This window comes from Canis lupus, chromosome 15, assembly GCF_011100685.1.
Source record: "Canis lupus familiaris isolate Mischka breed German Shepherd chromosome 15, alternate assembly UU_Cfam_GSD_1.0, whole genome shotgun sequence".
NCBI classification, from domain to species: Eukaryota; Metazoa; Chordata; class Mammalia; order Carnivora; family Canidae; genus Canis; species Canis lupus.
Window position 1 is genome coordinate 40,683,331 of NC_049236.1, and position 15,715 is coordinate 40,699,045.

General features: G+C 38.5%; 1 protein-coding gene across 1 annotated transcript; it reads right to left on the reverse strand.

Annotated features, from left to right (window-relative positions):
• Positions 1–136: 136 nt before the first annotated feature.
• On the reverse strand, positions 137–11,088 carry ARL1 (ADP ribosylation factor like GTPase 1). The gene is made up of 6 exons (XM_038558808.1): positions 10,874–11,088; positions 7,967–8,104; positions 5,700–5,781; positions 4,175–4,286; positions 1,875–2,053; positions 137–1,146 (listed from the first exon to the last, which is right to left on the reverse strand). The coding sequence occupies exons 1-6, from the start codon at positions 10,875–10,877 to the stop codon at positions 1,116–1,118; spliced, it is 546 nt and encodes a 181-aa protein (XP_038414736.1). The 5' UTR covers positions 10,878–11,088; the 3' UTR covers positions 137–1,115.
• Between the last annotated feature and the right edge of the window lie 4,627 nt (positions 11,089–15,715).

The window sequence follows — 15,715 nt, forward strand, 5'->3', positions numbered from 1 at the left end:
TCTGCTTTTTAAAACCAGGATTGTTCCATTTCTCCATGTATGACCAGTATTGTTTTGACTTTTCACCAAATTGATAAATCCAATTACAGTTAATAAAAAAAAAATGAAAAGACAGTAATGACATCTTTTACAATGCTTCTTAAAATAGATTTTTAAAATTTCCTTTAATATGTTGTGGATTCCATCAAATATAACCATTTAGGATTGTTTTTACTACCTCTACTGGTATAGCATATTTATAGAAATTATTTTGAATGTACTATATCTACTTCAATTAGCATAATTTTACTTAAGCACTTAAGGTTGTCTGTGTTGCCAGTGTTGACATATTCAGGAATTTATGGTGTAGTTTATGGGATAAGCTTCTGACCCTGAAATCTCACTTTGAGCCTGTTCCCACCTGGCAGGTGATCCTGAGCAAGCCAACTTATCAGAACCTTGGGTCCATGTCCATAAAATAAAGACATTACAACCTGTCCTACCTACATCACTGGGTTCCTGTATATATGTAAAATTTTTTCAACAACTATAAAGTACTATAAAATGACAATTACAGGTATCAGGTTAACCACCAAAATAATTTTTCAGCTTCATGCCTATTCCCAAAAGCTTAAAACAAACAACAAAACAGCTTAAATAAAATGGTCATTTAGCAAATGAAGACTATATTACCCACGCTTTGTTCCCCTCTACTGAGTCTAATCTTTGGAAAAACATAATCATTTTAGGGGGAAAAAATCTGTTAAGATATTTATTAGTGTTTATACACACAAGATGCAACCACTAATTCAAAAATAGGAGGGTTTTTCCTCAATAAGAGTACATTCTTTAATAGGAATCTATTTGAATATGAATTCCATACAAATAGAATATATACTTAACACAAAAAAGCAAGGAAGGATTTTACATTACACAGAACATTCAGTTGGTTCAATCATGGGTGAGCTACCCTTCCAACCAAATACTTATTTTTTATATTTATTACAAGTATTGTAGTCAGTTCAGCATATGCCAACAATCACACAGTTTTAACATTTAGTAGCATGAAGCATACTTAACTGCTTCCAAAGGAATATGTGATGTAGCTTCATTTCACAGAGGCAGAAGTGATTGAATTACTGTCTGCTCTTTAATGTTTCAACTAACCTGCAAAGAAAAAAATGAACAGTTTCACAAAATTAACTTCAAACTTTGAGGTATAAAAGTTTTATACTGGAAGTGGATTCCAAAGCAGATTCCTTTTAAATGATGAAGGCTAAGACAGTTATATTGAAGAATGATGTTATGGACTCAATTTCCATGAAGGCGTTTTAGCTTTCAATTTTGTCTATGTTCTAAATGAATAATCAAAAAGACCAGCTTATCTTCCTTCCAGGCTGTAACTTCTGCAGCATGGCCAGATGTGGGTAACTCAGGTGAAAACTAGTCAAGGTCCTCATGGAGCTTAAAATCTGAGTAGATGCACAAATCAATTACAGGGCCACGTCCCTACTGTGCCACTTCTGTGACAGGGACATCCAGCTATGTGTGTGGTAAGGCAGTGGGCACGGAGACGTGCAAGGGAAGGTTCTTGAGAAGATAGTCCTAACCTAAGTCCTGAAGTATAAGGAATTGGAGGATGCAGTAAGGAAGGGAAAAAGTATAAAAAAGGGGGGGGGGGGGTTGGCTTATCTAACTTTAATCAGTAAGTGTGACTGAAATAAAAGCCAATGCACATGAAGACCAGTGGCAGAGAAGACTGGAGGAACTTATTAATATGATAAGCTGCTAAGTAATCTGAATTTCATCCTTAATACTAAAGGGAAACCACACGTGTGCAAATAGAAGCACACAAAAACAATGCACAGATGGCTTCTGGAAATACAATACTTAACCATTCCATTGCCTCATCAAGGCCAGTGCCTTTGGTTGCTGAAGTTTTGAATATCTGCCATTTTCGGTCCTTTAACGCAGGTAACCCAAGTGAATTTGCCATCTCTGAGGGAGTCATGGCCTGTTCCATGTCCTGCTTATTTGCAAACACCACTAAAATGGCTTTTCTCAACTCTTCTTCCTAAATAAAAGAGAAAGTATTTAATTTTCTCTAGTCAATTTGCTCCCTTAAGTTTAGAAAGAAATGCCAACAAATATATTATTTTAAAAGTGTATTTCTTAATTATGAGTCTATAATGTTCATTATAAATTACTTGAAATTATAGAGAAGTATGAAGAAAAGAAAGCTTCATCCATAGTCCTACCTCCCAAACATGATCGCTGTTAACATTTTCGGTATTTTCTACTGCTTTATAATTCAGATACTTCTTGTTTATTAATAAATATATTTACACATTTTTTAAAAAGATTTTATTTCTTCATTCATGAGAGACACACACACACACACAGAGAGGCAGAGACACAGGCAGAGGGAGAAGCAGGCTCCATGCAGGCAGCACCAACGATGTGGGATTCCATCCTGGGTCTCCAGGATCATACCCTGGGCTGAAGGCGGCCCTAAACCACTGAGCCACCCGCTGAGCCTCTCAGGCTGCCCCATTTACACATTTAAAGTCACATTTACATACAGACCTATATCCTGCTCTAAAAAATATTAAATCATGGCCATTTTTCCAAACAATCAAAATTTTTTCCAAAAAAATTTAATAGTTAAATATACTGTATACTAACTGTTCTTCAGTATTAGACTCTTACTAGATCCTTTTTACTTGACTATTAACAGAAACCACAGGGACACAGTCATTACACAGAAATCTCTGTATGAATCTCTTATTTCCTTAACAAATTCTCTAAAAATAGAATCAAAGTATGAACTTTTGGGGGGTTCTTGTTATATATACTAATAAACTGCTTTCCAGAAAGGTTATAACAATTTAAACTCCACCAACGTTTGACAGTAACATTCTTCAGTGCAACCTTGGAAGAATTAGAAATTACATATTTTTCCAAAGCATCTCATTAAATACTTATTATCAAAGTATTCAAAATGCAAATGTTAACAGTAATAAGAGTTTTCTCCTCTGCACTATAAGTTCATGCTCAGTTTTCTATTTATTTGCAAAAGAATCAACTGTCTTGATACAATTAAGAACACTAATCCTCAGTCACTGGTTATAAAACTCCAGATTTCCTGTTTTTACACCCTAATTTGTATTTGTGGGGTTTTTGTTTGTATTAATATAATTAAATGTATCTTTTCTTTCATAATTCCTTCCAATCTTTTGATTTAGAAAGACCTTTCTTATACAAAGAAATAGATTTTAAAATAATGGAAAGATGGTATATGTGCTGCCGAACCAAGCACATAAAATAATGGAAACACTAAGTGGTACAAAAAGTAAAGTAGGATAAGGTGTTAGAAAATAAAAGAGGCTGCTCTCTGGGGCAGAAACATGAGGTAAAACCTGTCAAGAAGGTAGCCATGCAAAGATTTGGAGGAAGAGCGTTTCAAGCAGAAAGATGAGCAAGTGCAAGAAGCCCTAAGCCAAGTGTCCAGTGTAAGCTTGGTGTATCCAAAGAACAGAAAGGTTAGTATGGCTGAAGGACTGTGAATACAAGGAAGAGTAAAGAATGAAAAAAGCTGGACGAGATAAACAAGGGCCAGAGGTGTGGCAGAAACCCAGAAATTCTAAAACAAACAGACCTCCTTATTGTTTATATCCTTATCTGCTTTCATAAGCTAATTTCTACAACTAGAAATAAAGACATTTTATAAAAAACACTTTACAGGAGTAACTTAAAATAATTCTTTCAGTTTGGAAAGAGTTTAGCTCTGAGCTTCCTAGAAACCAAGAAATCTAGCTTAAAACACAAAGTTACACAGCTGGAATATTTTTTTCTCCATTCCTCTTCCCAACAGAATTTCTGGAAGAGGAAGTAATCCGTAGAAAAAATGATACTAAAGGCTTGGGAAGGAAAATCTCTGCTTTCCTTTTAATTATTCCTGCATGTGGTAACAATGAAACAGCAAGCAAACATAAAAGATTTCGGGCAGCCTGGTGTCTCAGCGGTTTAGCGCCGCCTTCCGCCCAGGGCATGATCCTGGAGACCAGGGATCGAGTCCCACGTCGGGCTCTCTGCATGGAGTCTGCTTCTCCCTCTGCCTGTGTCTCTGCTTCTCATGAATAAATAAATTCTTAAAAAAAAAATATTTCCCCACAGTTGAATAAAGTTTTCTTACCTCCAACATGGCAACTAATTCTGATTTGGAAATGCCAATTCGGTCTCGGTCACAACTGTCTACTACATAAATGACTGCATCTGTGTTTGAATAATAACATCTCCAGTATGGCCTAAAGAAAGTTCAGGAAGGGAAAATATATTATTATTTGAAAGTAAAAGAACCTGCTATGTTAATTTATAAGCCAGGACCTGGCAATGATGGGGGGTGGGGGGTTTACATGCCAATCTTGTCCCCTCCATGTTAGAATCAATGCCATAATGATTCATTCTTTCTGATGGGTATGTATCATATCCTTCAGATGTGATGAGGGTGGAATGATAAACATTAAATCACAGGATCAAGAAGTTTCCAAATGAGTTCAGACTTTAAGAAAATAGTTTATAGTCAATCTACAAAAATCACTAAATGTACGTTATACACAGACCTTACTGTTAACATCTAATAAGTCTCTAACTAGGGACCCTAAGGAATGGGTTCTTGGGGTGTCTGGGTGGCTCAGTTGGTTAAGACACTGCCTTTAAGCTCAGGTCATAATCTCGGGGTCCTGAGATTGAGCCCCAGGTCGGGCTCCCTGCTCAGTGGGGAATCTGCTTCTCCTTCTCCCTTAGCTACTCCCCCTGCTTGTGCTCTCTGGCTCACACACTTTCTCGCAAATAAATAAAATCTTTGAAATAAATAAAAAATAAGGAATGGGTTCTTAAATCTTTTTTTTAATTTTTTTTTAAAAAAAGATTTTATTTATGAGAGACACAGAGAGAAAGGCAGAGACACAGGCAAAGGGAGAAGCAGGCTCCATGCAGGAAGCCTGATGTAGGACTCGATCCTGGAACTCCAGGATCACACCTGGGTCGAAGGCAGGCGCTTAACCGCTGAGCCACCCAAGAGTCCCTTAAAGAAAACTTTTAATACTTTTAATATGATTTTTATATACCAGACATTTAACTGATTACTGAAGACTTCATTTAGTAGAAATGGCTAAATTTAGAGAGGGACTCAAAAGTGGTTCAAAAATAAAAGTAGGTTAAAAGGTAGCAGGATGTCTGGAGAATGTACCACTTATGTTTTAAGATGGTAGGTACAATAGTGAGCACCCACCAAATATTCACAGGTCCCATGCCAAGCACAGAATACTGGACAGGAGAGCTAAGTTCTGAAAGGCATCTATGTTCACATTAGCCCTAAATGGCAGGCTGAAAGTTAATTTATAAAATCCAAAACAGTCTGTCTCACAAAGTGACTGACAAGAACTAAATGGAAGACTCTTTTTAGTTAAAAACTACTCAAGTAATTAGACCTTGAGATTTTCTTGAAAAAATTCATTTAGGTGATATCCGAAGAACTGGCTTCCTTAAATTTTTTTTAATTTTAATTCAATTGAGAGAATAAGGAGTTTTACCTCATTTTAAACTAGGTGTCTCCCATTTAAATTACGAAAGAAAACATATTTGGGTTAATTGCTCTTAACCTTAAAAGGGCCAATAAATATTCAATACTACAAAGTAATCTGGTCGATGTACCATACCTGATACTTGTCTGTCCTCCTAAGTCCCAGACTTGGAATTTAAGGTTCTTGTATGTTACTGTCTCAACATTAAATCCAATAGCTAGAAGATAAATCAAAATCAGTAGTATATGTAGACTAATGCATTCTAGCTTCAAAGTATCCAATCTAATTTTTAGCGCTTAATGAATTATTACTGAATCACATTACTGATTGAAATATCTCATTTAAGACAAAACAGTTTCTGTGCTACATATACACACCATCAATTAGCAAGATCAGCACCACTTTCAGGTGTGTAAGAATCCCCAGTCACATCTGCAAATATAGAACTTTTAGCACAATGGAAAACCTACCGTGTTAAACTCCCCATATAATACAATCCTGGCATACAAGTGTTTAGAAAGTTATGTTTAGAAAGAACAGCTGTAGACATATTACAAAAAAAGTGGAATTTTGATAGGCAGCAAGTAAACAGGAAATAAAACCAAGAAAGCCTAAATTCTAAACTTCAGCAGGTAGGGACTCAGCAATAGCTATATACCCCTTGATGGAAACTGGGTTCTCCAAGTGTGGCAATCTCACAGACCCTCTGCAGACTTCCTCAAAGAGCTCATTTGTATTAAGGTCATGGCTGGATGGTCAAAGGGGAGGTATCTCATCTCTTTTCCCTATCCTTTTTAGGTAGAACTCTAGTACCACATTATACTAAGGCAGGATACTTATTTTCATTAGGGAGGGTGGAGAAGATGCTGAAAAAACTATTTCTAAGATTCTATAAACTTAAAAAAATCCAAGTAAGAAATGCCTTACAGTTATAACTGGACAATTGATTTTTGTTTTAAATTTAAGTCTATATTGGTAAATGATGCTAATGTGTGTATGGTTAAGTATTCCCTATCACAACTAAAACATAGCTATAATAAACCTGACTGAAAAACTAAAACACAAGTTCATGATGTCTCCCTTAGAATTAGGTGGGAGTGTAATCGCCATCTTTATCTCAATTACGATTACTGTTTAACATGCACAGGACAAGAGTATGCTATAAAGTGTATTCGCTGAAATGCAATACACTGGGCTGCGTGCACTGCAGGATCCTAGACAACCACAGCAGAGATGGGTGATTCCGAGAAGCAAAAACCAAGGGAACTGAAATTTACTGAAGGTGGCATAAAGAAATAACTAGATGCCACGGTGTTTAAAAAGTTCTTCTTTCATAACAACTAGACTTTTTTTCTTTTAATCTGGAAATTTAAATATTACTAAATATAGAAATACCTTGCATGACAGAGTGATTTTAGAGGCATAATTTAACGCTCTTGAGCAAATTCTACAAACTGTTAAACTTAGTTTATATATAATTTCTAAGTAAATTCAGATCAACAAATTAAAAAGTATAAAAAAGAATATTCTCATGTAGTCAAACAGGACTGTTTGAAAATATTCTTCTAAGATATCGACAGCTGATTTAAAGTTGAGGTGTCTCTTGATATTTTTAGGTACCATTTTAATTCAATAGTCTCTTCAACTCAGTTCTTTGACAAACAAACAATAAAATTAAGAGAAACAAGTCTTAATTAAAATAGTAATACAGGGGAAAAAAAGCACTTCGGATGCAATAATGCCACTTAACATCCATATAATTCTTTAAAACAGGTTTATAAGGTATTTTATATACTTATTTCTCCCTTAAAGTCAGTGGGTATTACCTTCATTTTATCCATAAAGATATGGGCTCTCAATGAGATTAAGTGGCTTAACTCTAGCTAACTTTAAAAATAGCTCTAAATAGGGGCTCCTGGGTGGCTCAGTTGGTTAAGTGGCTGCCTTTGGCCCAAGTCACGACCCCAGGGTCCAGGGATCCAGCCCAGCGCCACCCTGACCTCTGGCTCTCTGCTCAGCAGGGAGCCCGCTTGTCCCTAGGCCTTTCCTCTGCCTGTCACGCCCCTGCTGGTGTGTGCACGGGCTCGCTTGCAGGCTCTCTCTCTCTCTCTCAGTCAAATAAATAAAACCTTCTAAAAAAAAAAAAAAAAAAAAAGCTCTAAACAGCAAAACCCAGCCATGCACAGGGTTTCCAAATTGCCTCTAAATTTATGAAAAATAATGTAATTAATATTATGCCCACACTGGAAGTTTACAAACTCTACTATATTAAAATTACATTATATAAAAATAAATAAATAAATAAAAATAAAATTACATTATATGAACTACTTATCAGAAATAAAGTTATGTTAGATGGAAAAAAAAAAACCCTACAATTAGTTTATCATACCAATACTTACTAGGAATAGTAGTAACGACTTCTCCAACCTGTAATCTGTACAAAATTGTAGTTTTTCCTGCTCCATCTAATCCCAAAATTAAAATCCTCATTTCCCGGGTTCCAAACAGACTGGAAAAAATACTTGAGAAAAAGCCACCTGAAAAAAATAATAAAAGAAAAACATCATTTTGTAAACTAAGCCCACAAAACATTTAATCTTGCCCTTTGAAAGCTACACCAAATTAAATAATGCTGTAATATCTTCCTCAAAACTTAGGTACATAAGTTTGCTCTCAATGATATATATTAATCAACATCAAACAAATAATTACTGATTGTCACCATGTCCTGCATACTGTGTCAGGAAGGCACAGAAGATATATTCCAGAATAAGAGAAACAGAACCACTGCCCTCATGAGCTCATGAGAATATGGATACGTTGGCGTGATCTCACAACCCCCAAACACCATACGACAAATCGAAAGGACAATGAAACAATGAGGTCCTCACATGTGAAAAGCAATTATTATCACTGTACAACCAACATCCTAACTACCTTCAATCACTGAGATTTCTCTGTAATACTACTTGCAAAAGAAATTGAGACACAGAAGCCCAAAATAACAAAACCTATTTTTGAGAGAAAACTCATTTAAAAAAATAATAAAGCTTCACTCAATGTATCATGAAATATTTCCAGAAAAGTTTCCTATACGTAAGGTATTGTGGAATATAATGGTGGTTCTCAGAGGCTGGGGGAGTGGGGAAAAGGAGAGAGATGTCAAACAAGGGAACTGACTTTCCTTATAAAATGAGTAAGTTCTGGAGACCCAATGAACAGCATGGTAACTACAAAGAAAAAAAAAAAATCAACATACTGTATATTTGAAATTTTCCTTTTTTTTTTTTTCTTGAAATTTTCTAAGAGAGTAGGTCTGAAAGTGTTCTCACTAAATACAAAAAAAGCTCAGGTGGCAGATGTATTAATTAGCTTGATTGTGGTAATCCTTCCACAATGTATATCAAAACATCATATTGTACCCCTTAAATACGTGCAATTTTGTCATTCATACCTCAAGAAATCTGGAAAAAAATTAAAATTATCCTTTGTTTCAGCAGGGCTTCTTGGTAACAGATTTATGTGTTGACTCATTTGGGTTGTATTTAAATAAAAATTCCCTAAGAGGGGAGTTAGTGATTTAGAATCTTTATTATTCTTTTTACAACAAAAGAAAGCAGCTTTTTTTTTTTTTTGAGTAAGAGAGAGTGAGCTTGCCCAAGGGTGGTGTGGGGCAAAGGGGGAGGGATAGAGAGAGAATCCCAAGCAGGTTGCACACCCAGCACGAGCCAACGTGAGGCTCAATCTCATGACCCCCGAGATCATGGCCTGAGCCCAAATCAAGAGTCAGAGGCTCAACAAACTGAGCCACCCAGGCGCCCCAGAAGCTTTTTTAAAATACATTTTTTCTTTATGATCGCCAGAAGAAAGCACTTTGGCCCTTCCACACTAAAAGCCATTAGAGAAGAATAAAAGGAAGTTACATTAACAATATAAAAAAACAGCAGACAACAAAAATGATGCTACATGCAATACATGGTTATCTGACAAAGAAATGGCACAATTAAGGAATCCAAGTCTGGAGAAATGAAGACACCACAGGCCAGAGAACTTTGGGAAAGTGTAATAGGTGTATAACTTAAAATCTTTTCTACCTTTTACACCGTAAAAAGAAAAGAACTTGGGGTGCCTGACTGGAGCTGCAAAGGTTGCAACTGCTGATTGAATTCGAGCCCCATCTTGGGTGTAGAGATTAGTTAAAAATAAAATCTTCGATGAAAACCAAAACAAAACAAAATACCGAAGACAGAAATGAAAAAAGTAAAGTGCTTGTGATATTCCAGGGCAGGAAGTAAATCCCCCAGAAAATCGTAAAGGAATTAAAAATAGGCCAAAGAATTTGCATCATGTGTCCAGTTAGTTGTAAACCAGTTAAAAACACTGCACCTTCGTCCGGGCTGCAGCAGGGAGGGAAGCTAGGTACTGCTGGCACTTGTGATGACAAGGGAGTGCCCTCAGCCAGCACTCCAAATACTGAGATTAGAAATGGAAGACTCCTAACTCTGGGAAAAGAACTAGGGGTGGTGGAAGGGGAGGTGGGCAGGGGGTGGGGGTGACTGGGAGGTGGGCACTTGATTGGATGAGCACTGGGTGTTATTCTGTATGTTGGCAAACTGAAAAATTGAAAAAATAAATTTATTATTAAAAATAAATTAATAAAATTAAGTGAGATCCTCAAAAAAAAAAAAAAAAATCTCATTCACTGACCCATAATGACCAGTACCGTCCCCATTCCCTTTTTCCACCTTAACTATGTTATCTACATGAAAAGCTACAGAGAAAACAGGCAAATGCCAAGTGGTCTATAAAATATGAGCAACAATTCCCTTTGGATTTTTTTAACTGCTGCAATCCCAGGGTCCAAGAAGAGAGAACCAGGCTTCCACTGCGGGGTCAGACCTCCTCTGTCACGCAAGATCCCTCGGCGCACCTGCGACTGGCAAACGCCAAGCCTCGCAAGGCCAACTCTGCCCCCTGCCCCAAGTCGAGGGGGGTCGGAGGAGGTGACGGAGAAGTTCCTGCTCAGGGGAAAGGACTCGGGGCTGGGTTCCCAGGCCGCAGCAGAGCCCGTACCCCCTGACCCCTCCGAGGTGAAGGGGACAAGAGCGAGGGCAGGGGCGAACACTCAAGGCAGCGTCCAGCGCCACAGGTGAAGAGCCGCGGCAAGTTCAGTCCTCAAGGATCCGCCCCTGAAAAGCTCGCTGCTCTGGGCTTCCCAGGCCGCCGCCCCCGCGCCCCCCGACCGCGATCCCAGCCCTCAGCCGCAGCCCTTCGAGCGCTCCCGGAAGCCCTTCTCGGACCCTCACCCATGATGAACCGCCTGTCCGCCCTCGTCGGTGGTCAGAGACGGGCCCCGGCCTCGGCAGCGACTGCTATTCGAGCCTCGGCGCCGCCGCCCCTGCTCGCCCCGGCCTCCGGCCTCCGGCTCCGGCTCCGGCTCCAGGCGGATCCCTTGGAAGTCCGCTCCGCCAGCAACTTCCACGTCGGACTCCCGGCGGGGGCGGGAGCGACGGGCCGCGGCGGCTACGCGCCAGCAACGGCGACCTGAGCGTCCGCGTCGTCGCTTTCGACGACAGTCCGCGGCGCGCTGGGTGGAAGCCAGAAGATAAAAATATTCAAGGACCCCAAATCTCTCGTGTTTCTGTTTTCTTGTACTGAAAGGGCTTCCAACATGGGGAAATTCGAATTTTCCTTTTAAATTGTGACACCCGATAGTGGCGAATCTGCCACCCAAGAATTCGAGTTGGGCCTCGATGCAGCCGCCCAACGGGACGCAGACACCGGGTGCAGCGTCCGAGGAGTTAACTGCAGGTCGTCCAGCGCCCTGCGGGGGCGAAGCACCTTTCTCTGGGTGCCTTCTCCCGCACGGAAGTGAGACTGCGTAATAATAGTAGGAACAGCCCCGCGCCGCCAATGCGAGTCAGCCTTAGAGCCGCCTCGGCTTGCCGCAGGTTTTTGGAGGCGCGGTGGCCTGTAGGGTCGTAGCGTCCGCGTGAGAGCCCTGCATCCCTGTCTTCCACCTGAGCACCTGGCCTCGTATCTGGGTCGGCAGTAAGGAACGACCTGATTCAGATCAACGGGACTGAGGACCTGTTCGCTCGCTCGAGGGGCGTCTGTTGAGAGTTTTCTTGATAGGAAACTGTTTTGGGAGGAAGGAAGCGACGCTTGGACGATGGAAAGAAGGGATTCTCCTAATCTTTATAAAGGTTGAGGGTGCGTATCTTAAAAACTCGAAAAGGTACACAGAAAAGTAAACCCATACCTAGCCTCAGATCCCACAGTTCTCCGTAGAAGTCACCATTGTAAACCCTTTCTTAGGTCTCCTTACAAATATAATTTTTACCTATTTTGTTTTTATTTAAAGCAGAGCTTTTCATCCATTCAACAGAAGTTCATTGACTTGTTTTTATTTTTTTTTTTTTACTTCAATTTTTAAACCTCTCCAGCTGCCTAGGCATTGAACTAGACTTGCCTATTGCCCTTGCCTCTCTTCCCCGCTTCTAAATCATAAATTCACAGAAACTTTACTCGCAAGGAAAAGTTTGGCTTTATTTGTTCTTTGTTGTTGTTGTTTAGAAGGAGACAGTTGAGCGACTCTGTATTTAAACACCTGGACCTTTTTAAGGTTGTGCTTTGTAAGTATTCCATCGTCCCAAGGTGTTGGACATAAGTGGGCTCAGGTTCCATGGACCCTTTTCACCTGTTCTTCATCTGCCTCCAGGTCCGTATCTTCGCCAAAATTAGCTACTGCCACTTGGCAAATCTTGGCCGTTGCCACTTCAAATTTTGCCCATGTCAGATTTAAGTTGCCAGCATAATGCACATAGTTCTCTGAAAATACAAATTCCCTTTGGGATAACTAAAAGGAAAGTTTACGCTGTAAATTTTATATTTGCACTGAATGTTCTGAGCGAAATAAGCAAATGAGACCTGTGCGAGGATGCGGTGTAAACTGAAGTGCTATATGCAGATTAAAAAGCACTATTAATGCTATTAAATGGCATTTTAGCCTTTCATAATGTGTATTAAGCACCTAATTACAAGTCCCTATGGAAACAATGTGATAAAAAAAAAAACAAATAAAAACCCTGTTGGCAATTTGATCAAAAACTTTTTCTTTAAAGATTTATTTATTTATTTGAGTGGGTGGGTGGGGCAGACGGAGAGAGTCCTCCAGGTCAACTCCTTGCCGAGGGCTGGGCTGGATCTCAGGGACCATGAAATTATGACCTGAGCCAAAATTGAGTCAGACGCTTCATGACTGAGCCATCCAGGTGCCCCCAAAACTTTATTTTTTAAATTTACTCATTTAACTCTTTGCTTTATTCATATTTGATCTCATTTCCTGGTTGCATCAAAAGCTCTTCTCCATTCTCAGAAAACTTGATCTAAAGAAAAATCCCCAAATATTAAGAAATTACCTCTAAGTTTTTTCTAATGTAGTTTTAGGACAACTTAGGTAACTTTCCTGACCACTTACTATGTTCAACTTACTATGTTCACTTACACTACGCCTATTAGTCTAAAACAATCTCTACTCTCAAGGTTCTAACTTTTAGAGGCACTCATTAACCCAAGCCTGTTTAAGACAAAAATTTAAATGGTGCTGAGACAAATTTATAAATAGCAAAGCCATAAACAGCTTAGAATAACTTAATCTTTATTGGTGACAACATTGTACCTCTTCCTTCTCCCTTCTTTCAATTCTCAATTCCTAAGACCAGAACAGTTCCTAATTTCATAGGAACACAGTTTTCAATGTATAAAGGTAATGTTAAGGTTGTGAAAAGAAAGATAACAAAACCTCCACTTCCTGTGTCTTTTCTGATACTAACTAAAAACAGTCATTACATAGGAAAGATACTATTCTTTAGGCCAATATCATTTTTCAAAATGTAGTCATTCCTATTAATATTGGCCTGGTATTACAGTTCCTGCTTACTAAAAAGAAGTACTTGAGGAAACTGAATTATAGCAGCATGCTAGGATTAAAGCTGTGGGATTTTATTATTCAGACAACCACATAAAATTGACCTCGCCTTTCAAGTTTTTGCTCAAATGTCATTCTATTTAAAATTGCAACCTACCCAGGATGCCTAGGTGGCTCAGTGGTTGAGCATCGGCCTTCGGCCCAGAGCATGATCCTGGAGTTCCAGGATCGAGTCCCACATCAGGCTCCCCACATGGAGCCTCCTTCTCTGCCTGTGTCTCTCATGAATAAATAAATAAAATCTTAAAAAAAATAAGACTACAACCTACCCAACATCATCATTATCTTGATTTTTTAGAACTTGCCACTAAACGTACCATAGTGTACTTGTTATGCCTACTATATATGGTCTATGAATGCCAATATTTTTGTTTATTTTGCTCACTCTTGTTCTTGGGCACTAAAATATTTGTTGAGAGAATTTGTTGAATTATAAGTTTTTAAGGCTGATTCCATAAGCATTAGTTAACTTAAACAAATATTGTGCAGCATTATTAAACTTTCCTAAATAGGTACTGTCTGAACCACCTGTCATACATAGTTTGATAGAGGCCAAACGATCATTTTCAAGGTTGTCTTATTTGAGGAGAGGCCACCAGGTGGTGGCATTGCTTCAGGCTGATTGTCCATAGAATGAGCTCAATTGGTCCGATGAAAAGCTGAGTGGAAAAATAAAGAAGAAAGGAGAAAAAATAAGTGGGAAATATCAGAAAGGGAGACAGAACATGAAGACTCCTAATTCTGGGAAACGAACTACGGGTGGTGGAAGGGGAGGTGGGCGGGGGGTGGGGGTGACTGAGTGGTGGTCACTGAGGTGGGCACTTGACGGGTTGAGCACTGGGTATTATTCTGTATGTTGACAAATTGAACACCAATAAAAAATTAATTAATTAATTAATTAATTAAAAAATAAAGAGAAAAAAGCTGAGTGGATAATTTAATCCTTTTCAAATCTCATGGTTCAATACAAATTTACTAAATCTTAAAATATGATTGTTTTAATGTAGCCAAGCAAGTAAAAAAGTTCAAGTTCTTTGACTATAAAGAACTTGAGTCAAGTTCTTTGACTATAAAGTCACAATAAGATAAAATAAGTTCAGAATTTTAGAGTTCCTTTTAGGAACCTTAATTCCAACCACCTCAATTATAGATGAAGAGACAGAAACAAGCTAAGAAACAGAGCCAGGACAGCAATTGTGATCGTTTGACTTCCAGGCCTGGAGCAACTAGATAACAATGCTTTCTGTGACTGACCCAGGATCTATATACATTTGGTAAATCGATTTTCAAGTACATGACCATGACTCAAGAATCTGAGTTGGAAACTTAACATTTCTGTATGTTCCATTACCTAGCAGAAGTTACCTTCTTTTGCTCAGATCGCATTCCATGAAGTGGAAACCTGTGAAATATAAATATATTTATATATTTCATATTAAATATTGAAACAGTATTTATATATGAAACAATATATATGAACAATAATATAAATAAATAATAAACATAAGCTTCGGAAAGACTTATCATAGTGTGCATTTATAATTTTAAACTAAGGAACATTTCGAAATCATAACTAGATGTGTGATTTTCACAAAGCAAGGTATAATAACACATCTTCAGGTATGTTTCCTTTCAATGACATGCATTTAGCCTGCAGAGAAGAATTTCTCTTTAAAGGTTTTTCTTTTCTTAGAGCGCCTGGGTGGCTCAGTTAAGTGCCGGACCCTTGATTTCGGCTCAGGTCATGATCTCAGGGTCATATAATGAGCCCCATGTTGGGCTCTATGCTCATTGAGGAGCCTGCTTGAAGATTCTTTTTCCTTCTCCCTCTGCCCCCCCTACTCCCCCCCCCACCTTACATGCTCTCTCAAAATAAATAAATCTTTTTTAAAAAGTAAGTAAAAATGGAGGATTTTTTTCTTATTGAGATGTAATTCACATACAATAAAATTCATGATTTTTAAGTGTACAATTAAGTGACTTTTAGTATATTCACAAGATTTGCAATAATAACCCAATTTCAGAACATTTTCATTACCCCAAACAAAAACTCTGTACCCATTAAACAATAATCCCCCAGCCAACCTGTCCCTTAGCCTCTTATAACCTCTAATTTATTTTCTATCACTATTCTAGATATTTCATCTAAGTGGGACTA